The sequence below is a fragment of the Limulus polyphemus genome, unplaced genomic scaffold (genome assembly GCF_000517525.1).
Source record: "Limulus polyphemus unplaced genomic scaffold, Limulus_polyphemus-2.1.2 Scaffold439, whole genome shotgun sequence".
Taxonomy (NCBI): Eukaryota; Metazoa; Arthropoda; class Merostomata; order Xiphosura; family Limulidae; genus Limulus; species Limulus polyphemus.
In genome coordinates, this window is record NW_013666049.1 from 122578 (window position 1) to 140969 (window position 18392).

Genomic DNA, 18392 nt, shown 5'->3' on the forward strand with positions numbered 1-18392 from the left:
TGCTAAATTAGGGACGGCTAACGCAGATAGCCCTCGTGTAGCTTTGCGCGAAATTCAAAACAAACAAGAAAAACGGTAATTACTTTGGCCAGTAATTAATTATGGTTTTAATGGAGGATTTACCCTTACCTTAATCGCTTTTTATAAGTTCCTTTCAAACATGTAAAACATCAGATATCAACATGTTTTATATTCGCAAGTAAGTTTTCGAGTCTGTTAAATATTTTATAACTAAAAACTAGAAAATGTGCCTTGTATAAACTAGTTCTGCTTTCACCAGATGCTATTGATAATCTTAAACTTTTCAACTTTTTATTATAACAGTTTAAATTTTGAAGTGTAAGCTGGAGAAGCCTATTCATCGTTAAAAATATAAAGTATAAATCAGTTAGTAAGTGCCTTATTTGCCCCGGTGTAGCCGTGATGGCAAAACGTTGGCTTAGATAAAACCAGTTATTTTTTCTGGAGTAACATCGTATTTTATTTATCTTCAACTTGTTTTTATAATTCGGTTTCATGTTGTTAGTTGTTATCTTTTCTTTTGTGGATACAATCGGTATTACTTACCTTTATTGAGTATTGAGCTTTTCATTTTCTTTCACCAAACTAAGTTACTTTGTTCGTGTTTTTCCTTTTTGTTATTTTAATTACCCCCAAATTTGGTTGAAATATATTCATTAGTTTTCAGAGTTTTTTTTTATAATGGAACGTCTATTCAATTTTACTTTACAATAACCTGTCATTAATCTAGAAGATTTTGTTCTGATCAGCATTATGGAAGTTAAAATTAGAACTTACATTAGTACAAAATTCATAAATTAAAAGTCTTAATATCACAAAACTAAAGAACAGTGTTTTCTATAGCTTTCAGCTTTTTTTGTCAATATTTTTCTACCGAATAATTTCCATAAAATATTTGATTGATAATTCTTTTTTTGTACTGAAAGAAAAAAATATTCTTAAAAGCTCTTAATTCAAACAATAAAACCACTTTTCCTCATATTTGGTATTACTTGGTACTTGGTGGAAATAAGAATGCGGAAAGTAAGTGAAACTCATTAAAACAAGTTATTTGCATAATTTTCTTTGAATTGTTTACGTAGGTACCATTTAGGTAAGCTGTATCCTATTGTACTTAATCATTTCTAGTTTTTAACTTCAAGTTCTTCGTGGATTCGTATAGAAGATTACTCCAGCGTGCGTTTAGGCCTTTAGGGCCGCTAACGAAACACATTATATTAGATTGTCTGAACAGTTTGGATTAAACGAAACATATGTTAATTTCAAATGCAGTATTCTCATTCAAATGTTGCCTCCCAAATGCAGTATTCTTATATATTCAGTTTTTCTTCTTTGTAGGTAGGATAGCTTAATTCCGAACTTACGAAAGTAAAGTACTTATGAGCTTTACCACTTTTTTTTTTATGTGGCAATATAATAACGGAATTCTCGCTCGAGAATAACATATTGTTAACCAAACTCGTACATATTTACTGTTTAAAGGCAGGGGGAAGAGGTATGGTGAAACCGAACTTTTGTAACTTGTTTTTGTTCGGTTCCCTTACGTCAAAAATGTGGAAATAAATGAAACGACAATTTGTTATATCTGGAAATAAAGTCGTGTTCAGTTTTTTCAACGATGTGCTGATGTTTTGAGAGGACGATCGTGGAAATATTGGTTTTGTTTTAAACCTTTTTTTTATTTTATTGAAGGTTGCGTCAAACTATTAAACTAAATATAAAGAAGTTATGTTTGTATGTGCATTTCGCTTTCTTCTCAACCATTCACATTTTGAACACAAACATCATTGCTGGTAGTTTTTTAATGTTTAGTTAACTCAAAATCAAGTTCTGGATACTTTTTTTAAGCGGTTTTTCTCGCTTAAAAATGGTTTAATGTTTTTATACATTATTTCTTAATTTGATAATACTTATCTTTAATAGCCGAGCTATATTTATGTATTATGCATTCCAACCTCCAGTAAAGAGGCGTCGCTTGGCGCTGACACTGGGGGCCCGTCCCCCGATTCTGTTTGACAGTGCCCCGAATCCCCAGTTGGTGTCTTGAAAAATCAGAATAGAAGATTATGAAGCCTCGAATCTTTTAAAGCGCCTAACGATGCGTCTACTCAAATGTATTGCTTTTGTAAGTTGTATTTATATGTGTGTGTGTGTGTTGCATTTGTTTTTACTGAACAATCTGACGACTTCTGAATTATTAAGTTTGATTTTTATTTAAAAAAATAACTTATTTCTTGATGTTCATAATATTAAACCGTATCCTTAAGTCACATTATTTGGTTATGTGTTGTTATAAGTCAGTTTATCTTGTGTTTTGCACCTGACACTTCTTATATCATTAGCACTATTTGCATCGTATTCGCCATTAGTAATCTCAGCTTAATGCCAATTCAGTCGGGCCACATAGATTACGAAGATTACGACTACACACAAATATTAATATCCATTGTGGTAAATATTAACAACTGAAAATCTGCAGTTTTAAATTCTCTATTCCAACCTGCCTCCCAGTGGCACAGCAGTATGTCTCCCGGCATACAATGATAGAAACCGGGTTTCGATACCCGTGGTGAGCAGAGCACAGATAACCCATTGTGTAGCTTTGTGCTTAACTTTAAACAAACAAAAATCTATTCCAACCTCATTTCCTTAAAGTGTATTTTAACATGCGACTATTCCAACCTCTTTTCCTTAAGGTATGTTTTAACATGCGACTATTCCAACCTCTTTTCCTTAAAGTGTATTTTAACATGCGACTATTCCAACCTCTTTTCCTTAAAGTGTTTTTTAACATGCGAGATATTTTTAGTTTTTGAATATATTTTTAATGATTATTAACTGTCGGCGAAAGTGATCGTGAAAAAATAAATGCTATACAGTTTTAAAACCGACAAACTGTTCAAAGTTAGAACAACTGGTGTTTTCTATTCTTGTTCCCATACCCGAGCATGTCTGGTCAATGTTACTGTGTAGTTTTGATGGAGCACCAACATTCAATCGGACAGTTTTGTGACAACGCTCATCTACGCGAATGTTTCAAGCTCTTGTAATTATGTTGGTATGTGCACCTCAGAAACGTTTTAGAGGTTTTTTTTGTGAACAGGCTTGTCTTCTCATACTCGGGGTTTCCAGCTTGAACTTTTGTTTCTTTACTTTTACTGTGTTCTTGGTACCTTTTGTACCAGGCGATAACAGCGTAGAAAAATTGTAGTACGTGTATAGTTTGGTGGATTCGGTCGATATTGTCTTATCCACCCATTCAACGTTGTAAAGAGCTGACACGACAATATTTTCCACTGGAAAAAGAAACGAATGTTGATGATACATCGATTCAAGGCATTTTCAGTCATTTTCATGTGATTGTACAAGGAACAAGAAAGAACTTGTTTATTCATGAAACATTTAGATACCCGCTGACTAGCAGACGAATATGTTAACTACATGCCAGTCTGTACATAAACACCAGCCTTTCCACAGTATAGACCAGCGCACATACACATTAAGCGTAAACCTCTCTGCAAACAAATTAAACATAGGCCACTTTGTCAACATTTATGGGTACATAAGTTAGACTATCCTTTTTTGTTAATTTGCTTACGATTTCGTACTTAACAAGTTTTCTTTTTTATCCTTTAGAGTTTAGAGTCTCTGAAGGAAAGTTTACTGCTGCGAACTTTTAATATTGATTTTTACATTAAATATGATTTGTCGTTTGAATAGAAGAATATTCGAAGTTGAATAGGCGTCCATTGTTTAGAGTGTTGGCGTGAAAGAGATTATTATATTTTGTTTGATATGAATATTATTGCTCATTGATTGATAAATATTTTTGTAATCGTGCTGTCGAAATGTTAGTGTTACCCTCGACTGGTAACAGAAGGGCCCTGCTATTTCGAGGGCTGACTTAAGTATTAACTGACTGGATTCTTCTTTTGTAAGGGGACATTGTAGTATTTCTGATTTAGTGGCTACTTTTTCAAGGATCACCAGCTGGGTCCTAGCTGCTATTTTAGCGATTATCATGTGAAAGTTCAAGGGACGGTTAGCGCAGATAGCCCTAGTGTAGCTTTGCGCTAAATTCAAAACAAATCAGACCACTTCAAAATTATGGACGGCTAGCGCAGATAGCCTTTGCATGAAATTCAACAAATAAACAAGCAATCTTTATATCCCAGCTTTTGTGCTTCTGATAGGGCTCAAAGATAAGTCTGAGGACTGAGCACACTAAAATTCAGGTTTCGTTGCGTTAGCTTTGCACTTAACAATAAACAAAACCAACTCTGTGTTTTTATGTCAGTCACACAAGAAGATAATTCTAAAGAATCCAGTCAATCGTTTTTTATTTGAATTGTTGCGTTGCTAAAGGCAGATTTTTATTGCGAAAACGTTATAATAATAATAAAATTTACTTTGTTGGTTCCAAGTGAATGCATAGAAGTGCATATGTACGTTCTTGTGAATGTTAAATATGGTATAAAATGCAGGTGATTGAGTATGCGAATGTTTGAATACGCGTGCTTCTTTGAAATGTGCACGTGACTTGTGCACGTAGAAAAGTGACGTTAAGTATAATTAAGCACTGAGATGCAACTGTGAAATTCACAGAGTGCATATTCTTTGTAAAGTTCTGTTAAAATGAGTAGGAAGATTATTTGATTAACGACTCCTAAGAGCTATATTGCAGTGTCAGTATGCAACACGCACTGCAAAGAAAACCAACCACGTACGTAGGTAACTTTTTTTTTTTCCTTATGAAAACTTACAATTATACCATGGCTGCTAAATGGCTTTAGTCGAAGTTTAAAATAAACGTAGATATCTGTTCATAGCGGGAAAAAAATGAGTTTATTTTATTTGAAAATTCTTTCTTTTTTTCTTTTTTTTTTCATTTTGAACGACATCCATAGGATCCAATTTTTGAAACCTATGCGACTTAGCATTTATATCAAAATTACATTGTACGATACAATATATGCAACATGAGTTTCAGAGTTTATTTACCTTTTAAAAAATGCTCCCAAAAAAAGATTATTTTAATTATTAACAATTAAGTTAAAATGGGACTGATTTTTAAATATTTTATTGATTCGGATGCGGGAAGTATGCCTCTATCGACCAGAATTCTCATTGCCCATCCAGGTCAAAGACATTACTGAGATCTTTTACTCAATTTTGTGTTTTGGTCAACAATAACATTAACCGATGAGCCTTATGGTGGCTTAGCGGGAAGTATAAGGGCTTATAACGCTAAAATTCGGATTTTGATACCAGCCGGATGAAGAGGACAGATAGTCCGTTGTGTATCTTTACGCTTAACACTAAACAAATTGTCAGATGAACAGAGAATGTTGATCGGAAGTGGAAGAATAGATGTGGTTTTGTAAAACGATAGTCGTCAGGACGTGGAAGCCTGTGTTATTAACGATAGTCGTCAGGACGTGGAAGCCTGTGTTATTATACAAAAGAAGTATTTTTAACAGGTGTCCAGGAAAGAAAATCTGTTATTTTATTTCATATGAACATTTCGAGTAACTGTCGTTCGTCAGGTTTATTATGAGAATGAAAGATCGGTGTATGATTTATAGGTGTGTATTCTCGTGTAAACGTATGACTCACTATAAACAATGTATACTTAACACTAGAGTGAAATATTAAGGAGTGTATTCTCGTGTAAACGTACGACTCACTATAAACAATGTATACTTAACACTAGAGTGAAATATTAAGGAGTGTATTCTCGTGTAAACGTACCACTCACTATAAACAATGTATACTTAACACTAGAGTGAAATATTAAGACCCGCGGCTGCGACAAAGTAGGATATTTTACTACAAATTTAGAAACTTATGAAACATATCGAAAAAGCGCATAAAGCGCAATAGTAATTATCAGTAAACAGTTTAGCTACATTAGTTGAGCTGATTTCAACACAACATAGTAATTATTAGTATACAGTTTAGCTACATTAGTTGGCCTGATTTCAACACAACATAGTAATGATCAGTAAACAGTTTAGCTACATTAGTTGAACTGATTTCAACACAACATAGTAATGATCAGTAAACAGTTTAGCTACATTAGTTGAGCTGATTTCAACACAACATAGTAATTATTAGTAAACGGTTTAGCTACATTAGTTGGCCTGATTTCAACACAACATAGTAATTATTAGTAAACAGTTTAGCTACATTAGTTGGGTTGATTTCAACACAACTTTCAGATTTTCAATCGGATACCAAGAAGCATGGAAACAGTAGGAACTGGAAGCGTATGTGATGAACACAAAAAGGAAAGAAAGGAACATGCCATGTTTGTCGTCTTTGTGATCCATTGCCATCATGCACTGTACCTACGATGCGTATTAACTACAATAGAAAGCGTAAAAGTAGTCAGTTGTCCAATCAGTAGTTAAAAAAAAAGAAAGAAAAAAGGCGCGGCCATATGAGGGCCGAGTTTTTCGCGGCGCCGGGCCTTAAATTAAAACCATGTGATACAACATAGACATTAAAATGAAGTTAAATAATATAATAGATTATTCTTTTGTATGATGAAGAAACAACCATAACTCTAGAACAAGGTTATTTACCTGAAAGGAGGCCGAAGCTTGCCTACAGGGGTCACCTGTTTTAACCACTCGTACCATAATACAGTAGTGTATTGTCTGTCAGTCAGTCAGTCGGTAGACACTGAAATGACGTCACATAAGGGACATTTAACGTTGCAATTTGTAGTGTCATGACGTCAGTAAAACGTGCGCATGCCGTGAATCACGAGAAGAATTATGCACTCTGTAAGCTACAACACAATATTTGACATATGAACATGAAAAACAAGAAACAAAAATATTTGTTACTCCTAATTTTGGTTTTATTTACTCTTGATTTATGATGTTGTTTTTTCTTACATAAACACCAATGTCCTAATCAGAAAACATACTGGTCGGCTGGAGGAATAAATTTGTACTGCTTTTAGAAACAGTGACCGGTACTGTAGAAATAATCTCTTTTCTGTTCTCCCACCTATTGCGACTTTCATAGAATATTCTAAAATTTTAGTATTTACATGCTGTAAAATGTCGGCGATTGCCTTTTCTAATGTTGGTTTTTATATTTCAGAGGCATTATAGTAGAACGTGTAGAATGGTTATCAGCACGCGACTTTGAAGAAATTATAGTGTCGCAAGGTGTATCAAGTTTAAAGTAGATCTAATGCCAGAAGTAAAAAGATTTTAAGCTGGGTATATTAAAGGCTTGTGTTTGCCTATTTGCATGTTTCATCGATTCTCCAAATTCGTGGTTTTCCCCGAATACAATAGTAAAATCAGATATCATTCTACCCACCTACTTTAGTAATAATTCATAAATACGTTTTAAAATACTCATAAAGCTAACCGGTATTCATCATACCATCCGCATAGCTCTTTACCATCTCTCACTCCTGAGTAGGCCTGGCATAGCCAGGTGGTTAAGGCGTTTGGCTCGCAATCTGAGGGTCGCGGGTTCAAATCCCCGTCTCACCAAACATGCTCGCCCTTTCAGCCGTGGGGCGTTATAATGTGACGATCAATCCCACTATTCGTTGGTAAAAGAGTAGCCCGAGAGTTGGCGGTGGGGGGTGATGACTGGCTGCCTTCCCTCTAGTCTTACACTGTTAAATTAGGGACGGCTAGCGCAGATAGCCCTCATGTAGCTTTGAGCGAAATTCAAAACAAACCAAACCGCTCCCGTGTAAGATTAAAATCTTAATTCTGCGTGTAGGGTTGAAGTGGAACAACTGTTTCTGAGCGCCCCTGGTTGTCTAACAAGCCCCGAAGTTGAGTTAGATAGATATTTCTTAAACACAAAGCCACACAACAGTATATATATGTGCTTTGATTACCGCGAGTATCGAGACCCGATTTTTAACGTTATAAGCCCAAAGATTTACATCTGTGCTACCAGGAATCGAAAATATTAGGAAAAATTATTATATTTCAGATAGTGAAACTCTTACTATGACAGGCATCCTGTATACAAAGCTCAGTTATATTAGTTGTCAGAATTTGTCTCCTGTCGGTAACCTAAATATTTCATTCAAATAAGAGAACCACCTTTGAAATTAACATTCTTATATATTTTTTGTTTGTTTGTTTTTACAAATGTCTAATTGAAATATATATTTTTTAGCTTTTTGAAAATATTTATTCACCACCTCTCACAGTTAGGTAAAACATATTTGGCTTGAATCTAATAATTCCAGTGTTTGCTGTATTAGAGAACGGCCCATAGTAACTTGTCTAATATTTTGAGCTGATAAACAAATAAAAGATAAAATTAACTGATTTACCTACAGGGTTTGTACAATATACTAGTTTCACAAAAGGAGGTAGTGATTTACAAGCGTGACAGCAGCCTTCATATAGACAATCTAAAATATAAGTAAAGTATATTAAAAAATGGTTCCTTAAGGTAAGCTAGGTTAACAATTAAATAATGGTTCCTTAAGGTAAGCTAGGTTAACAATTAAATAATGGTTCCTTAAGGTAAGCTGGGTTAACAATTAAAGAATGGTTCCTTAAGGTAAGCTGGATTAACAATTAAAGAATGGTTTCTTAAAATAAGCTGGGTTAACAATTAAAGAATGGTTCCTTAAGGTAAACTGGGTTAACAATTAAAGAATGGTTCCTTAAGATTAGCTGGGTTAACAATTAAAGAATGTTTGCTTAAGGTAAACTGGGTTAAAAATTAAAGAATGGTTCCTTAAGGTAAACTGGGTTAACAATTAAAGAATGGTTCCTTAAGGTAAACTGGGTTAACAATTAAAGAATGATTCCTTAATAATTCCTAAACTCCCTTTTGAAATTCAAAATTATAGTGCCATATTCATCATGAGTAATTTTAGTTTCGAATAGGCTTGGTACTGTATGACTGACGCTGCTTATCTTTATACTTGGTAATATCAGGTTTCTTCACATGATAAAGACAGTAAAACTAAAAATATATACGTTTTCAGATTATCAAAAGGCGTTAATACTTTTAACTTCGTGGATGTTTACTTGTATTACTGTAGAAGCACGAATTAAGCTATTGACAGTTTGAACATTATATATAGTGTTTCGACAGCACGTGCTAACGACAGACAAGATATCACGTTTGATTTGTTGCGAACCCTGTAATACGACGCAGAAAATCCGAGACTAATAACATCGTCTAGATATGATATACTAAGAAGAAAATTGGCTAATTCTTTAAGCTTTTTTTTTTCCTCTTGTTCGCAGGTTCAAAAGTATAAAAGTAAGTTTTCTGGCTAATTTAAAGGGTTGCGTTTTCATACATTTTGAGTGGCTGCTATGGAAAAACCTGATAGTTGTGTGAACTAGTTTGCTTGTGAAAAGTGGTTGTTAAATTGTGCCACCATCATACTTCTTAATCACTAAAATTTCTACAAAAATGTAACATGGTGTAATTACAATCTAAAGTAAAGTGAGTTTCAGCTCACAAGTACAGTTAATTTATAGTTTAACAGTGATCCATATATATTTCTCTGAACTATTTTTAAATTATCCCCAAATTCATCTTTGATCATGAAGTATGAACGAGTTCCTGAAAACAAATAAACTACTAGAGTGTCATAAGTTAGGGCTGTTTTGATCCCCATAGGAGTGAGTAATTAGTATTCTAGGGTGTTTAATGCTAGAGTGATCTTCTAAGTAATACTTGTTTAAGTATCTATGACATGATCAACTGTATACTGGCATGAAGTAATTAGCATCATAAAACACTTCTAAAAGATGAAATTGGCTTAGATACCTTCGAGTTTGTACAATGTTCTTTAATTTCACAGCTGAATTCCTTGATTATCGATGTAATAGTTAGCACTTCGGGCTGAGGATCGAAGGATCCGGGGTTCTAGACGTGATAGCGTTGAACACGTCCCGCAATTTCAGCTGTGGGCGCGTTATAAAAGTGACAGCCAATCCCTTTATTCCGTTCAAAGAACTAAATAAGACTCTTGTGGTGGCGGGTACTCCTGGATGTCGTATTATCTTTCTGGTCAGTATTTCAGAGCTAGGGACGGCTATGTCTAAACCCCATGGGTATCTTACCTGGTCGTTTATCCCACGTGCACAAAAGGTGTCGTACAGGTTGAAATTCATGACGTAGATTGTTTATGTAAATACTACATCCGTTCATGAAATCAAACATTTTGTTTGCATCTTTTATGTAATTGAAGAGAATTGTGCAAATTCTGTAGTTGCCTAAATCAGTTTTATGTTATAAGTTGAACGTGTCTTCTTACAGTCAATCATTTTCTTACTTTAAGTTCAACGGACTATAAGAGCTGATGTTCAAATTATCTTGGATAAACCTGACGTGAACAACTGAGATAAATGTAGTTGTAGAAAAACTAACAAAACTGTTGATGCACAGAGAAGGATATGAAGATCTTATATTCGATGTCGGGAGAGAAGGTATGAGTTTGAAAAATCAATAGAATACCACGAGTGAAGTAATATATATATATGCTAGTTTTATTTATAACGAACCGAAGTTTCATACTATATTAGTTGTTTCTTACACGCAGTTTAAAGTTTCGGTCGTGCGAAATGGCCATTGAATGGACAATATATGTTTAATAAATTTCTTCTTTAGAAACCAAAATGTGTTCAGTGTTAGTTTAGCTCTGTTTTAATTATACATGCACATCCGAAGTGTCATTAAAAAGAGTCCCTAAAAATGTGACTGTGCGAACTAATTCGTCTCCACTATTAAGAGAACATTTATGTCTGCAAGATTTACTGTTTCCTTACTAAGAAAAGAAAACATAGAAAGGCTAACACCTCATTAAAAAGCTTGAAGTGAGCCTAATGTCAGTCAAACCTTCTAGCATCAACAATGGGTTGTCCTCCCTTTTTTTCTCGGGCCTGGCATGGCCAGTTAGTTAGGGCGCTCGACTCGCAATCTGCGGCTAGCGGGTTCGAATCCCCATCCCACCAAACATACTCGCCCTTTCATACGCAGGGGCGTTATAATGTGACGGTCAATTCCACTATTCGTTGGTAAAAGAGTATCCCAACAGTTCGGGATAATAAATGCTAAATTAGGGACGTCTACCACAGATATCCCTCGTGGAGCTTTACGCGAAATTCAAAACCAAACCTTTTTTGTTCGGACATTGTGTTTTATTACTTTTGTTTAAATCAAAATTTAGGCCTATGGATAAGACTTGATTAACTATTTTTGCTTTAAATTAGTCCACGATTACTGATAAAGGGGTAGGGGTGGTAACCCTAAGGATGGTTTAATGTAAATGATAATTGGGCTGAAATAAAAGATAGGTCAAGTCTTTTAAAATATTTTCATCGCCAGAAAAAAGAAAACTGTATGTTATCATTTTAGTTGTTGATGTTCTCATTCAGTAAAATGACAAGACAAAGAAGTGGATAAACTCAGTGAAGGGACGAGTTATATATATGTTATCTTATTCTAATCTCTCAGAATTTACCAGCTAAGAGATAAAAAATGAGATGGATTATCTGGGGGGAAGGAACGAACTTTATATGTTCCGTTACCCTAATCTCTCAGAATATACCACTTTTACAGAGTAGACAATGAAACGGATAATTTCAGCAAAAAACAAACTGCTTATGTTCCGTTGCTTCAATCATATAGATTATAAACAGATTAAAAAGTGAGGCAGATAATCTCACCAAGAAGGAATTTTATATATGCTGTTAATCTGTTTGACAGAGTGGCTGCAGTACTCGTCCATGGTGTTTGTTGAAAGGCAACTTTTAATATGTTGTTAACAAAAAGTCCTGATACAACTAGAAAGATAAAAAAGGATCCCATCACTCTTGTTAGCTGGAGAAATGTTTCTCTTCATATTCATTCATAAATCTTTATGGCACCGCTAAATACGATTGCAGCTGAAATAGGAAAGATAGTTGTGACCGTTATTTTTTTTTTCATTTAAAATTAGTGCTGGAATGTCTACTTTCGTGAAAACCAAAACCCGTTTAGTTCGCCTTGACAGTTTTATATCTACAGATTCTGTTTTAAATAAGGCCTGTACCAAGTATAAGTCATTCAGAATTTTTGAACTAAGTGTTACTACATTATCATATATAAAGTTTAAATAGTAGCAACGTTATGCCTTTCTGACGACCTTATTTGTATTAATTGGGGAAAGTAAGATGACCCTTCTGTTATATTAAATACAAGCAAAAGTACCCGTCCCCAGTGACGGGAAAAGTTTAAGTTACTCTATCAGTTTAAGTTATTTCATGGACTTTTAAAAGGCCAATTGTGTCGCACTATTGGTTTCATTCAGAGCCAAAGCTCCGAGCTACTTATACTGCCCACAGAGAAATGTAATTGTTGAACATTTCATTCATGCTAAGAGCCGCTCAACAATAACATACGGTAAATCTACATTTTTATTCTTTAAGTTATGTCACACTTTGGAATGTGAATGCTAGTGTGATTAATTCCTAACAATTTAGTGTAAAATATATTGCTTGCAAAATATAATTTGGCATAAACATTATTCATGCCTGTTCTTCCGTCATTTAAAAAGTGAATGTTTAGCTTTACCTGCGTGCGCAGCTTTTCCAACGGGAGACAGACGAATGCTCGAACAGACACCACGGTTCGCAATATATATAAGATAGTCGAAGTTTACTTGTGTATAATAGTTTAACAGAAATTACGTGTAATATGAAAAATATGTAAAGGTCAGCATCATATACTACATATAGCATTTGAATGACGCCTGATAAATCAAAAGAGTGTAAACAACATATAAATCTTGTCTTCTTAACCTTGCACAATTGCGATATGATTGCTGTTAATCAGTATTTTTTATTAAGAGATGCTGATATCCCTCAAATGTCCATTGTATTAGTGTTTCCAAGCAGGAGTTGGATGTGGTCTAGTGGTTAGTGTGTCCGAACTGTGAATGCGAGAGTTCATGGTTCGCGCCCCGTTGCCGCAACAAATTAAAAGCGCATTCCGCTTTAAGAGTGACCAGTATTCAGTCAGACAAACGTCGCCACCCGAGAATTTCCTAATGATTAGATTGCTAGATTGAAGGTTCATGGTTCGCGTTCTGTTGTCAAAAATTGTGTCCTTTAGGTCGTGGATTTGTTATAAAAGTGACGGTCAAGTTCTACTATGACCCAAAAGTTGGTGGTGGGTGCTGTTGTTAGCCTCATTCCATCTGTTGTATATCAGCTTAAAAATAAGGAAGACTATACGCAGATAGCCCTTGTATAACTTAGCGCGAAAATTGATGAACATCAGCATAAAAAGAAAAACAACAAACAATCATTTATGTTGAACTGGAGTTAAACTACACATTTTAAGTCGTATTCTGTAATATTTTCTATAAACTGTTTATTTTTCCTGTTGCAGAAGATCAGACATTTTTTGTTTAATAAAATATCATTTAACTTCGATGTTATCGAGTCATTTGTTTTTGTTCGTTTTTAATTTTCTTTGTTTTGAATAAATCGTAAAGTTTAAAAAATTGAGATGTATTTATTTAATGATAAGCGCATTTCAACTGTTTACCATCTTTTGAATATAGGAAAGCACTTCAAGAACACAAAGAGTCCACAGAAGATGGAGACACGAAAGCACTTAAAAGCACGCCAGATTGGAGCGTAAGTCAACATTACTCTTTCACTGTTAAGAAAACGTCAAAATAAAATCGTAATACGGGATAACACTTGAACGAGTGTACAAAATTCGAGTGTAAATGTACAAAAAAACAAACAAGCATATAAGAAGTCTCATTTGGCATATTCATCTATATTTCCTTTATTCTAATGTGATACTATGTTAATGATTAACGATATGTGTAACTTTATGGTATAATTTTCAATTAAACCTAAAAATATTCCCGCTCAGTATAGGTGCGTCAGCATCAGTACTTGCTTAACATTCATCAATAAACTGATTTTTGGAATAAAGTGTATTAGTTATTAGTGTAATAAGCATAAAGCATTAGTGAAGCACAACGTTTATGAAAAATAGTTAGTAAGTCATTAATCATGTATCATAAAACGATAATGAACTACAGAATATTTTTTTTTAGTATTAGAATGTTATGTTATTGAAGGTATAGCATAAAACAGACCAGAAACATAAATGTTTTGTCCAAAATTTAATGAGCAATTAAGAGGAATGTAAATCACGATATTTCTCAGACATAACACTATCATATGACAGTAAACACTGATTAATTTTTCTTCTGAAAATATAACCTAAATAAATGTTTTATGAATACGTTTTCTTAAATTTAATTGTATTATTGTAACAACGATGTATAAAGAATGTTTATCATTTTTTAGTATTTCACGAAAGCAACTTTTTTGTTTATACTTGGTCATCTTCTGTAAGTGACCCTTGATTAGAATATTGAGTTATATGTATTGTTATGTTCTGTTCAAATAACTTTCTTGATAAAGCCTTGTAGATTGAACCATGCCAAAAAACAGGTTCTCGAAGAAATATTCCTACATGGTTAAATGTCTAAATCTGCTACTCATTAATTGTTATGACAAAGCGAATTAATTTTGTGGTGAAGGGCAAATGCACAACTTTTCTTATAAAATGCTTATAAATTTTTTGACTGAGTTTTTAAAAATCTATTATCTAAGGTGAAAAACATCAATAATAATGTATTGTATCGCCATCTATTGGGTTGAAAATATATTTAAGTTGTATTTGACACATACAGTCACTAGTGTTTATTATCTAATATTATATTGTCCCTGATTTAATCTATTATTGTCCGAATATCTTTTTATAAATATGATTAGTATAAAAACCCGTCAAATATGACGGGAAACCATTGTTGAATGATTAGCTAAAATTATAAGATTTAACTAAAACAAATTTGTCTGTACCTCCAGAATGCACCCACTCTTCACTTATTTCATCAGTCTCGAAGTAATTCTTTAATCACCACATTTTTAGTAAAAACTACTCAGAAAAATGAAATGTTATCGTGAACAAAAGTACGTGTGCACTCTAAAAGATACTTAAATAGCACTCTTGAGCCTTTTTACGGTATTCCAGGTCAGGAAATAGAAAACACTGATTGATTAGTCATTTCATTAATACACAAATTTTCACTATGATAACATTCAGGAATCGACTAGCCTTATAAATAAAATCTACATCTTTCTCAGGTTCATGTCTTATATTGTACAGATGATTTGTTTTAAGCATCTTGATAATAGTATTGACACTGCTGCAGGTAATTAAACTGGACATACATTTTTGTGTGATTTAATTACAAGTTACAGCTTTTACAGTAAGGAAGGATATGTTTAAAAACAGGTGCAACGTTTCGATCACTGGTGCGATCATTCTCAAGTACACAAGTTTAAAGGGTAAAGAAGGTTTTAGTAAAACCTGTAATAAGATAATACTTATAAGTAAACTCATAATGAAACTATTAATCTTATATGATTGCTTGTCCCTTGTACTAAGAAATGCACTCATTATGGCTCCGATACTAGTGTAGTGATAACACCAACTAATTTATTGTAGATACTGTATATACGTCAGAGACTCCAACATATCAAGTTTAACATGTCACAGAAAATTTCTTTGCATATTCGAGTGAACCTAGTAGTTCTTAAGAACATGATTATTGTACTCCATACTGAATGAACTGGAACCTCGTAGTTCTTCAGAACATGAATAGTGTACCCCACACAGAATGAACTGGTGGTGTAATTGCTTTTCAAAGCATTTTTAACAATATTTGTGCCACTTGAAATTCTTACTTGTTGATTGACAAGTGAACTTCCGAAATCTACAAAGAATAAAATCTTAAGGATATCCGGACTTTATAAGCACACACATATACCATCAACGAGCATCAATAATATGACCAAAATTTCTCAAAGAAAATAATGTCCCCTCTTCCAGTGTCTAGATCCACCTCGTATTGCAATGAATACATTGGTTTCTACTGATTTTATGATAAGCTACACAACTAAATTGAATGGTCTAATGTTTATTCACTATAGGTGATCCTTCTGGACACGAGAGACAACTCTGAAGAGTCACTTTCAACACTTATTACACAGTAGGCTTCAATGAGGACATAGCAGGAGATAATATAGCTGATACTAAGGATCATACCAAGCCATGCATTTAGACTAGCACTCAGACTAAGGCTATCCTCCCACTCAGAAAATTAAGGTCTCGGATCTCACTTTCATTATCATTTTTTGTGTTTTCCTCAGATATCCATTGGTGACACTAGTACAGCTCCATAAACCATAATAGGTATTAAAGAGTTTGTTAAAGGTGCAATTTATTATTACAAAGCCTGGAAAAATCAGTGGTTTTTTTTATTTTGTTTGCAAAACTCGACCACTCTTCGTGCTTAGGTTCTCTCGAAATATGTTGAAACTTTTTATATGTTCACATTCGCAGTGCTTTAAGCCTAGAGCTGGTACTTCTTTGTCTCTAAAAAGTGCCACTAATCTTATCAATATATTAGCAGAGGAATTCCTACACACCAAAACTATATCTCTTCGACGAGGCACTATTCTTAATAAAGATTTCTGTAATAGTGGACCCCTGTTCATTCGGAAGATATAAACCTGATGGTTAACCACTCAGGGAATTCTACTTATCTACTTGGCTAAGATAAAAACTCTCTTTCTCTGCACCAGTTAGGAACAGTTAAGGAATGGTTGTTAAATATTTATACCTATGCCCCTTTAATTGGTTCAGTAACTGAAATAGAAAAGTAAGAAGCTCTCACTGTTCGTCTCAGGTTTTCAATAAATCAGTGTATTTTGACTTGCACTGGGACCTATAATATCTGAGCCCAGACAATTAGTCAACCTTGACACAGTAATGTATGCTTGAAATGTCTTGTTTGGGTCCCAGGAGCTGATCTTTTTCACCAGTGTATTTTGTGCGTAAATCCATAGTTTATAAACTCTCAGTAATGTGACTGTTGCACCTGCAAGAGCGTGAAAACTTCATTAAATATTAACTTTGTCCACTTGGCATTGTCTCCTATCTGATTTCCACAATCTCTCAAGGATGAAGATCAAGTTATTACTCCTGAAGGTAAATTTTTCTCTTTAATTTTAGTGGATAGTCCCCAAGATTATTTGGCGGCCACATTGACACTTCTTTCCTGCTTCTTTTTAGTTCTTCTGAAAGTTTGCAGAAACTATTCCAAAATAGAAGTAAAACCTGAACACTCGATGTAAAATATCTTATTAAAATAAAATCAAAGATATTAAACAAGCGCATCTTTATCTAAAATAGAAATTTAACTTACTGACATAAACAAAAGAACAGTTGTTATAACTGTACACATAAATGCAACTTCTTTCACTAAGTGAAGTCTGTTTCTTTCACAGAAACCACGCTGGTCTACCAGGGAGAAAGAAAGTATCGCTTACTTTTCTTGGTGCCTTTTTGAAAATAAAACTGCTTGTGTCATTCATGACATTAGAATAGTATTTTGGTAATAGGCTGGATGTCAAGATATTTAACTACATTTAGATAAATGATTGTGATTACATATTGGCCCGGAATGGGCAGGTGGTTAGGGCGCTCGACTCTCAATCTGAGGGCCGAGGGTTCGAATCCCCGTCCCACCAAATATGCTGGCCCTTTCAGCCGTGGGGGCGTTATAATGTGATGGTCAATCCCACTATTCGTTGGTAAAATAGTAGCTTAAGAATTGGTGGTGATGACTAGCTGCCTACCCTCTAGTCTTATACTGCTAAATTAGGGACGGCTAGCGCAGATAGCCCTCGTGTAGCTTTGCGCGAAATTCAAAAATAAACAAACAAGCTTACATATTAATATTTGTAAATTTCAACTGATAAACACAGAAAACGCTGAAATGATTAAGAAAACTTTCATCCAAATAACCCTCTGACTCCAAACTCAACTCCAACAAGATCCAATATCAAAGTTAGGCATTCAGTTTCGATTCCCCAATTCGTTTATATATACCAATAAACAGAAATAATAATGTTACTTTAAAAAACAGTACTTTTATTATTTGAGAAGTTTTCGTTGTTGAATTTTAGCCTTATAAGCCCTCAAGCTTACTACTGAGTAAGGACTGAAAAGGAAATACCTCTCGAGAGTTATTCTTCATGGGATTTCCACAAAAAAAAAGTTATTTTTTGTTTTTTGTTTACCTGTGCTCCGTATGTTAGATATTTCAGAATTCAAATAAACAGTATTCTAAGCCGTATTTGTGTACATAACATGCATATATATATTTATATAAGACTTCAAAGTATTTTATCATACGTGTGATTTCTAAACCTCGTTTTAAGCTTTAATTTACGATTAATTCTGTACCGCTAAGTAATCCACCAATTCCA

The 18392-nt window shown here is 34.0% G+C and overlaps 1 protein-coding gene across 4 annotated transcripts in view; it reads left to right on the plus strand.

Moving 5' to 3' along the window:
- LOC106458280 (eye-specific diacylglycerol kinase-like) overlaps positions 1–18392 on the plus strand; it is a 216564-nt gene that overhangs the window by 119651 nt on the left and 78521 nt on the right. For all 4 annotated transcript variants that reach the window (XM_022384448.1, XM_022384449.1, XM_022384451.1 and 1 more), the window contains one exon: positions 13592–13667. In XM_022384448.1, coding sequence (XP_022240156.1) covers positions 13592–13667 — 76 coding nt within the window. The remainder of the gene's footprint in view (positions 1–13591; positions 13668–18392) is intronic.